General features: G+C 31.3%; 1 protein-coding gene across 1 annotated transcript; it reads right to left on the reverse strand.

Moving 5' to 3' along the window:
• Nucleotides 1-1,418: 1,418 nt before the first annotated feature.
• Nucleotides 1,419-3,280, reverse strand: LOC140823150 (uncharacterized). Its single transcript, XM_073184332.1, has one exon. The coding sequence runs from the start codon at nucleotides 3,080-3,082 to the stop codon at nucleotides 1,520-1,522; it is 1,563 nt and encodes a 520-aa protein (XP_073040433.1). The 5' UTR covers nucleotides 3,083-3,280; the 3' UTR covers nucleotides 1,419-1,519.
• Between the last annotated feature and the right edge of the window lie 7,608 nt (nucleotides 3,281-10,888).

A 10,888-nucleotide genomic window follows, 5' to 3' on the forward strand; every position in this document is an offset into this window, starting at 1 on the left:
CGAGGTACTAAAGTGCTATTTGAATAATTGTAATAAAAAAAATAAAAACAAAAATGTTTTTTGAAATTAGAAAAAAAAACAAAAATGTAATTTTGATATCAAATAGGGGCAAAATAGGGAAACCAAAAAACAGACCAAAGACACCAAAAACAGTTATTCTAATATGCTTAAACTTAATAAATAGTAAAAGATAATATAGATAAAATAATGAATAATTTTTTTGTCTCACGAATATATATCGGTAAGATGTGTCGATCAGATTCATATTTGAAATGAAGATAATATTTTTATTATAAAAAATAATATATTTTTACAAAAATCTGGTCGAATAGATCCATGTAACATCCTAAAAATTTAGAGTTGTGTAATCAAAATTAATAAATGAATAATAATAATAACAACAACAACAACAAAATATTGGATATATAAATTACCTACATTTTAATCTACTTAATGTCTAAAAGAGTTAGAATGACATAAATAAAAATACTTCTAAATAATAAGAATATAATGAAATGAATTTTATTTTCCTTATAAATAAAATTTAAACAAACTTATACAAACACATAAAATAGACTTCTAAAATAATATAACTTAAATAAAAAATTTAAGTAAAAAAAATTAAAAAAAATTCTATCAATTAATTTCTAATTACTAATTTATTTTGATAGCAAATAGGTGTCACCATGTTAAGCTAACACTGACCAAATTACACTAAAATAAAATTGACATGCGTAAGAAATGAGCTTAGGTAGGTGTCAAGTTTGAAGCTTTAAGCAAACACGTCTCATGATACAAGTGACTCACACATTCCACTTTGCCTATAGAAAGACGTAATAAACATATTTTATCAAATCAAAGTATAAAATTCGTGAGTTTGGAGAAGAAAAAATTTGGGAAGAAACTAGTAGGAAAAAAATAGGAAAATGAGAGAAAATAGGGATAAATAACAAATCATCACTAAAAATTCTGAAATTGTTACACAAAACTCCTATTCTACACAGAAACAAAAATGAGGGATTGAAATATTGTGTTTATTTATATATGTTTTATCAAAGAGTTGATAAACATAACATTACGTACATAAATTTTTGCAACAAATTTTGTCACAACAAAAATTCTACGAGAAGGCTCAAAGTAGCCCATGATAAAGAGTTCCATCAAGTCCATATTTCGTCCGACTCACTCTTGGTTGTGCAAGCAACAACGAAACCATCGAGTGATCTGAGCTATTTTGATTTATGTGCTGCAGTGATTAAAGATCTCTTCTTTGAGTTAGTCGTTGATTTTTATCATGCTAGGAAGACGACCAATGTTGTGTCTCATTTCTTAGCAATGTTTGCTCTTTCTTCTCCTCCACTTTTTTTTTGTTGTCCGAGAATTTTCTTTTTTGATTGATTATTCTTATAGCGAGTGACATTAACTTTTCAAGATAAAAACTACAACTTTCTCGTAATTTGTATATGGTAGAATTAAATATTACAAAAAAATGGGAAAATATCACAACGAAATACAAGCTCTAGTCCTCTAAACAAGTTACAGCACACTTGTTCTTCTTCATCTTCTTCCTTCTGTTCCTGAGCTTGTCACACAAGTATGCCTTCTCCAAAAAGTCCACCCTGTTTGTTAAAGCATCGAGCATCTGCAACTGCGTCTCGTTTCGATTATACAACTGAGTCATCATGAGCATCATTTTCTTATTCTCCTCCATCATTTGCTCGAGCAGCTCACATTTCCTCTTATTGAGGTCCTCCCCATTTCTCTCGACAGACGTCTCCTTCATCGTCTCAGCCCTTTCTACACCAAAACCGAGATCCCCGGGAGTTTCCTGCACACCTTGTGTCTCTTGACAAGCTTTCACCACATCAACGCTCTCCGTACCCAAATGCTCTCTTTCGAGTTCCATTGTCTCGTCTTCTACTTGGAGAGTGTCCCTGTCCTTCGATTCCTCGCTCAAATCATACAATTTTTCACCCAAATCATCAGAATGGGCCAAAATTTCCTTCACAATCTCTGCATCACCTTCATCTACAGGACAAGTTTCTGGAGTCACTTCAACCACAGAAGCAACCGGAACACCAGAGTTTGCCAGAAACTCACAGTTTCCAATAGCTTCATCCTCCTTTCCTTCTCCATTGACCATATCCTTCCCATTATACTGGACCAACATCTCATTCACACTGTCCACATTGTCTTCATCGAAATCGATATTCTTCCAAGTCTCCGTCTCCGTCTCCGGCTCAACATGAGTTTCTTCACCGGGGTTCACCTCGGAAGCAACCACAACATCCAATTCCTCGGTGAGAACTGAATCCCTCTCAGTTTCCATCTTCTCACATTCTAGTAGCGCACCATTCAATCCCTTCAATTCCTCTCCCGAATCATCCAGAATTTGTTCAAAGCCATAAGAATTTTCATCAAATCGAGACCCTTCGAGTTCAGCTGCTACACCATTTTCAGGAGAAAGCTCAATCCCCACGAATTCTGCGGCAGGGACCGCATCTTCTAGCTCTTGACTTCCAGTTTCCACCTTGTCATCAACGTTTCCTTCAGAATCAGGGGCACAGATAGCATCTATCTTTTCCTGCAAAGCGATCGCCTTTCTCGTCACGCCCTTCCTGCAGACCCTAATCCCCAAATCGATTCCCCTGATTCCATCCAACCTGAGCAGCAAATTCATCAAACTCTCGCTCATTCTCAGCCTTTCCCTCTCATTTCTCCTGATCATCTCCACCACCTCATCTCTCAACAGCCTAGCCTCAATCTCATCAACCTGGGCTTTGATCTCCTTGATCTTCCTAACGCTCTTCCTGACGAAAAATCCCCTGAATACCTTCTGAATTCTCAGAGCAGACTCCGAGCGTCGATCGGAATCAGATCCAAAAAACTGAACAGGAATCTGAACAACTTTCCGACCTGGTTTCTTCTCCACCGGCTGTTGCCTATCAGCATAGGCCGAATGGCGAGCTTGTCGGGTCGGATCAACCGGGTAAACGGGCACTCCAAAGAGAGAGGGATTATAGGAATACGATCGACGTTGCTGGGTGGGTTTTTCGTACCATGATCGGAACGGACCATCCATTTGACAACTGAAATGATTTTGATTTTGGATTCGAACGCAAAAATGTTTGTTTCTTGTTTGAATCGATTGAAGTAGCAGACATTTTTATAGGGGAAATTATTCGGGGATTCGAAATTTGGAGAAAGTTCGGGAGAGATTTATCCATGGCAGAAGAAATAGGAAACCTCTAGAAGATCCTGGAGATCTACTCCATCGTGGCTGTTTTTTTTCCTGTTTTATAATTAAAATATTAGTGCTTTAATATTACTAATAGTAATTTAATACACGAATTATTGATTGCTTTTAATTCAATTATGTGTATGTATTTTTTAATGGTAAAACTTGTAACTTTATTATGAAGTAGTAACATCGTTCATTACAAGGTCTATTAACCTAAAAGGAAAATTCTTAGGACCCCAAACAAAAGGGGATTGAGAAGAAATAGCAAAAGAAGTAAGGTTGTGTGCAACAACATTATCCGATCGACGAACATGACTCAAATTGATTTTATGTTGTCCGTCCAAGAGCCTCTTGATATCCAATGCAATTTCACATGTATAACTGAAATCCCCAGCTGGGTTGGCGACTGCTTGCACTGCTAGAAGAGAATTAGTTGTGATCTCATGTTTCTTCAATTCTCGTTATTAGATCACCCGTAATTCTTCTCGAATAGCAACCAATTCCCCATGGACTACCGATAATGGCTTGGAAATTTTTCGCCCAAAGGCTATCAGCATGTGTCCCTCGTGGTCTCGCACTATCCCACCGATTGAGTAATTATCAGTGGCCTCATTAACCGCAACATCCACTTCCAATCGTCGTTGATCCATCTGCGGTCTCTTCCAACATGCAGATGGATTTATCAGGTTTCGCTTGTTGCCTGTATTCAGTGATTCTTTAGCTGACTGGTGATCTCGAAGCAACGTTTCACTCCATTCCACATCCAATCGATCTGTCTTGAAGCCCTTGTCATGTAGAAGACGAATTCGGGCTTGCCAAACAACCCATGTTCTCATCACAAAGGTCTCAAGATTGGTTTTATTAAGCACGTATTTCATCCGCAAGAAAATATCAATAAAGTCCAAACATTGAAATTACTTCAGAATCGTCATGAACACCGAAACTTTCCAACTTCTTTTTACCACCGAACACCAGAAGAGAGCATGGCAAGTGGAGTCCATATGGTGGTGACACAATTGATAGGAACCCGAGACAGGAACATGGTGTGCCATCAGATTCGCTTGTGTCGGAATGATATTTGAGATAGCTCGCCACCAAAAAATACGGACTTTAGACGGCACTGACATTGACCAGATTGAAAAACCGAGCTGTGATGGGAGGTTTATAAAACCCAATGTCGAGTTTATACCCATCTCTCACCGAATACTTCCATTTTGCATCGTGAAACCAGTATCTCGAGTCCTTAGTCGACCCTTTTGTTATTGGGAGCACCAAGACATCTCGTACCTTATAGGAAGGTATAACCTTATGCAGTAGGGATTCATTCCAGGAGCCATTCAATATATGAGTGTTAACAGTTTCAAGGTAACCATGGTAACCCGGTGGGCGACTCAGGGACTGAATTCCCGGGATCCAGTGATCCTGGAATGTTGAAATTTTCTCCCTAGTACTGACCCACCAACGAAGCCCCTCCTTCAAAAGATTCCTACTCAACAAAAGTGATCTCCAGGTATACGATGGGTTTATTCCGAGGGAAGCATGCATAATGTCCATATGCTTGAAATATCTTGCCTTGAGAACATGCGCCACTAGAGATTTTGGTTCACTGATTATTCTCCATAGCTGTTTTGCTAGTAGAGCTTTATTGAAGGACTCCATATGCCTAAATCCCATGCCACCCAGTGTATGTCTTTTATTTTTAAGATTAGTATTTAACCCGTGTAATGTAGGGGATGATATTATTAAAAATTAATTATTATAAAAAATGAATATAAATTTAAATTGCAAAAAAAATAATATAATTATAAAAAAATAAAAATAAAAACTATTTTTCTCTAATTTTGAAAATTTTTCTTTAATACAATGTATGTCGGTTAATTTTTTTCGCTGATAATCATTATCATATATCAAATTTTTAGATTGTATTACCCTAAGGCAATGACATGGTGCTTATCATGTTTAGTGTACCTAAATATATATTTAATTCTTTAATTTCGAGAAGTTATATATTATTATTTTTAACATGTGATAAATAAATATTTTTAAATCAAATTCAATAAAATTAATGAGAAATAATTTTTCAAAATTCAGTAACTTCGTCTAAATTCATATTCAAAAATAATTTTTTGAAATGCTACGTATTCGACACATTTGAAGATAACAACAATTGCTTCATGAGCATCTTTATCCAAATAAGTTGTCAACAAAATCTCCCCGTAATGTAAAAAACAACCTATTATTTCTAAAGAAAAATGAAATATGCGATTATAAGTAAATTATATATAAACCAAAAAATTTATTTTATTAACATTTACTATGTGTATTCTAAAACGATGCCAATAAATTTTATAGGGTATCCTCTAGTAAAATGTTTCTTTTAGAATTGATTTAATCATTTTCAGTAACGAGACATTTTATACTACCATGTATACGTGAACTTTGTAATATAGAAAAAAATTATCACATTAGCAAATGCGTAATAATTTAAAAATTTTACAAATAGGAGCATGATATTTTTTATTTCTCGATCAAGAAAGAGAAATTCAAAACTTAATGTTTCGTTGTTCTTGTTATTTCCATATGTAGGAACAAACAAATCTAAGTTTAAACATGCATTGCATCATGGAAGGATTCAACTAACAGATGGTGCTGAAAATAGGAGTCATTTTATAATTCAATTTTGAAGTACATAAATTTCGTAAAATAATTAAAAAAAAATTATTTCCAATATAATATGCAACACTGCATTATTTATAATATAAATTCAAATAAGGCAGCTCAAGTGATAAAAATTATACATAAGGTGCTTTTGACAGAATGATACCATGCATTAACTCTTTAAAATTACGAAAATCTCGAATTGCATGCATTGAGTGTCAAAAATTTCTGATTATGGAAGGTAATAGACATGTTTATTGATGAGTAATTTAATGTCTATTTGAAACCCTTTTGAACCTATCTTTTAATTTATCGGGCTCTATAATTTGAATTTTAATAAGATCAAGAGATATAATATACTTATGGTTGTGGAAGAAAACTATTATGTATCAACTCTTTCAAATTAAAATAATCTCGAAATAACGCGCATAAAGCTCAAACATTTTTTAAATACAAAGTGGTAATTTAATGTTCACTGAAAAACTTTATTTAAGTGATAACTTTTGATACTCAACTAATTTTTTTAATAAAAATTAAATCTAATTATATTAACTTTTTTTAAAATAATACTGTATTTATTTAAAATTATATTATTATCAATAAATATCAATAAATATAAAATATAATAGATTTAAAAACATATCAACTATATTTATAGTTATATATTATTTTTGTTTATATTATAACGTTTTATAATATTTGTTAATATTTTTAAACAATATCGATCTTTGAACATGTATTTCATGTAGTTGTTTTTCTTCCGTTTTTTTTTTCCTGGGAGCATGTTTTGAAGAATGGGAAAAATGTTGGATTCATCCTTCTTCTTCCTCATGTACCAATGGTCAAGTAACAACTTTCATTTTTCTCGATTTTGATACTTTTCGGATGAAACCATTGGTGACATAAATTTCTCACTTGATACTGAAAGATATCTACGTGACTTCATAATTGATAATAAATAGTCTACTTGGATACTAAGTGCCAATAATAATTACGATGATATTAACAAAAACAACAAAAATATGTAATGTAATATAAAAATATTATGTGTTGCGTGTGAATAATAATAATAATAATAATAATAATAATAATAATAATAATAATAATAATAATAATAATAATAATAATAATAATAATAATAATAATAATAATAAAATAGTAATAATGCATATAATAATAATAGAAAAAAAATTAATAAATTGCTAAAAAAAAAAAAAAGCAACGACCAAGCTTACCAATCCAAAGAACAGTTCTTCCTAGCTCCAACTTAGAACGAAAATATGTTAAATTAAATTTAAAAAATCATCTTCCATAGTTGGTTTTGAGCAACCCAACCATCATTCACAAAGACTTGGATCATTTTACGATATATCGATAATATTACTTTTGATGGACTTTTACAAAATTTCAATATATGAACATCTGAATCGAAAACAAACGATACGAGAACATCGTTTTTTTTTTTTTTTTGCTTTAAATTCGGTGACCCAAGCAAACACGCACTAAGATTTGAATTCTTTCAGGGCGCTATTGAGCATGCATAACAAAGGTTCAAAAGGGGTATGCATGTTAAGTACGACTTCAAAATCGAGGCACAATTTTCTTGAAGTATTAGGCTAGGAATTCAGAACATTATATTGAGATGAAATGTAAGTTTCTAAGGACGAAAATGAACGGTTTCGAAGTTAATAAATATATGATACGTACTAAGAAAGATTAGAGGTATAATGTATTTCTAAAACTGAAATAACCACCGTTTAGTTCGTGGGAAGAGACGACGAGAATTGTGATGTGTAATATGAATAATTAAAAAAACTATAATAATAGAAGTTATATAATGTAATTGAAAGGAATATTTTATTCTTATTTAATTTAGGTAAAAACTTGTGTGAGACAGTCTCACGGGTCGTATTTGTGAGACTGATATCTTATTTGGTTCATCCATGGAAAGTAATTACTTTTTATGCTAAGATTATATATTACTTCTTATTGTGAATATCGGTAGGGCTGACCCGTCTACAGATTAAGATCCGTGAGACGGTCTCACATGAGACCCACTCTTTAATCTATAGTCCATTTTAATGAAATATTATAATTTTGCATCTCTAGACTAATTTAAAGTGATTATATGATAAGATTTATCCCATATATTTAAATTTAGGACCTATCTATAAGATTATCATTTTAGCCTAAAATAGAGTTCAATTCCTAATAAATTCTTTATTTCCCTTATTTATAAGATCTTGAGTATTAATGTAAAGAGATTGAAAAAGGTGAAAAAAGATCTTTATAAGGGATATGGAGAGAAGAATCGGCGTGCTTTTGAAGAGAAAAATATTGGGTTTGCTGCAGGAATTTTCTTTTTGAAGATCTCAGCGTTGAATTACTTGTAAGCGATTGACTGACGTCACAACAGTATTGTTGATTGGTGTTGCCAACACTCGAAGAACAATACTGACGCAGACTATTGATCGAAGAGTGATTGTTTTGGTTTTTGAGCAACGCGTTTTGTGATTATGCATCTAAATTTTATATTAGTTTATCCTGATGTATTTTGTTGTCGTCCTTTTGAGTACCAAGGAATTTAAGTTTGTTTATTCTCACTAGTATTTTGTTTGGTGTAAACAATTTACATAATTTTCTAGTGAATTTTTGTCATAAGGCATTGCACAAGTATTCATACTTGTGCATAATTTAAATAACTGGTGTCCGTTTATTAAACGTTTACATGTGTGCTAGATATTAATTTCCGCTGCATGTTGTGCCTTTGTGTTGACAACACCAGAACACAACACTAACATTTGATACACACATTTTAACATATTAATTTTCAGTACGTTTATGAACAACAATTCTTTCAGTAATAATTTAATGTACGGTGTTTGGTATATGAGTTCACTACTGGCTAGACAATCCTTAGTTATAAACAAATTACATTATAGTATTATTTTTGTCTGAAAGCACATCAAATTTTCTCCCAAGATAATTATTCTCCTTGATACTATTGTCTATTTTAAAAAATGAAATGTGATAAATCTAGTCAAAAGTAAAATTGATAGAGGAAAAGTTTACCCTAGCATCATTCCACATTTTCACTTGACACAAAAAATGTTCTCTATAAAATTTTACTTTACTTTAAATTTAATGCATATAGCTTTCTAATATCACTAGTGACATAAAGCGATCCTGCAGCCTTGAAAGGAAGAAAAAAAAAAGGCAATTATTCTTATTTTCAACTTTGAGTACTACGTTTTCGAGAGAATTTAATAAATAGAGCCGTTTGGTTAAAGAAGCTCTTGAGTTTAATTCGTTTTTTTTTTTTTTTAAGAAAAGCTATTTTCTTAAAAAAATGTAGCGTTTAGTTACAAAAACCGTTTTAAAAAACACTTCAAAATGTTTTTTTAGAAGTTAAATTTTTTAACCTTTTTTTTTACTTATATTTCTTTTTAAAATTTAAAACAAAAGCACTTTTTAACATTTATCAAAACCACATCTTTTTTTAATAATAAAAACATATATATATATATATATATATATATATATATATATATATATATATATATATATATATTGTTTTGATATGTTATACACTCATCATACATACTTACGTGAGCATCGATTATGTGTTATTCACCTATTGGATGTAAAATTTTGATATGTTTAATATTTATAATAGTTGATTTTCACCTTATCGATGCACAAATATCAAAACAATATATTTTTCGATGTTAGCCACAAACCAAAGAAAATCTTGGGCTATTAACTAATTATAACGATTTAAAACCCATTATGATTTGAGTAATTATAGTGTAAAAAAAGTTGGAAGATATATTTGAAGTTTTTTCGTTTAAGTTGTTTAAACAATGCATTTCAAATGTCTTAACAAAACCGAAGGATACGATAATTGTTGAAACTGCCATTTCTATATTCTGAATTATTTCAACACTCCGACGAAGGTCAAACTACCGTAATTTTAATGTATGGAAAAACATCATACACATTTTTCGAAAGCTTAAACCATTTGCATTGGAATATATTGTAAGAAAAAATGTAACATATCAGTTCAAAAGGAGAAGAATAAACGTGTAGAAAATGACGATGATCATTGTCTATATCTTTTGACAAATATACGTACGCCGCCTCAACTTTAGAAAAATAAGACGAGCACACGAGCTTCTTTTTTTGAAAATAAGACTCTCGCAATCACTCATTGATAGTATGAGAGACCTATAAATATCGGTGATTGAGGTCCCTAAGCACAAACAAATAATAACAAAATACACAATCTATAGAGAATGTTGGAGTGCTCAGAAGGCTTCAATTGAAGGAATCATAAAACTTACAAATCATTCGATGGTCGAAGGAAATGTTTGATCTGCTTCCACATATTATTTATCATGTTCATAGATTTGTATAAATATGATTTAATAAAAATTCTGACATTTGATAGCAGAATTGTGATAACTCTGTCTTGAAAATATTTGTTTTCATTTTTTGAAAATCTGATATCATGAACTTTTGGAAAAAATTATCTCAAAAAATTTGCATTAGAAACATGAAATTTGAAGTTCGAACATAATAAAATGAAATCTTGAAAATTGTGTATTTGTTTCTGAAATCTTGATGTGAAATGAAAAAAAAAAAAAAATGAAGAGCATAAATATGAGCAACTGGTTTATGATATTGAGAGGATGAAGAAAGAGACTTCCAAAGTTTGCAATATGTGATGGTGACAATTGAATTCAGAAGCTAAATGAAATGCTTGTATTCAATCATGTAGACAAAACATACCGTGTATTGAATTGAAAGAAGACCCACACAAGCCTTCAATTGTCCAATTGTTCAATTATCGGTAAATGTATTATTAATAATATTATTATTATTTTTAAAAATAATAATAATTATAATAATTTAAAAAATTGTGTTGTTAAAGTTGTATGTATAATTTGTTATACATAAAATATTTTGTTAAATAATTTATACACAATA

The sequence above is a fragment of the Primulina eburnea genome, chromosome 2, assembly GCF_022965805.1.
Source record: "Primulina eburnea isolate SZY01 chromosome 2, ASM2296580v1, whole genome shotgun sequence".
Classification (NCBI taxonomy): Eukaryota; Viridiplantae; Streptophyta; class Magnoliopsida; order Lamiales; family Gesneriaceae; genus Primulina; species Primulina eburnea.

Coding starts and splice junctions, on each gene's coding strand:
- LOC140823150 (XM_073184332.1), bottom strand. CDS start 3,082: ATGGATGGTCCGTTCCGATCATGGTACGAAAAACCCACCCAGCAACGT.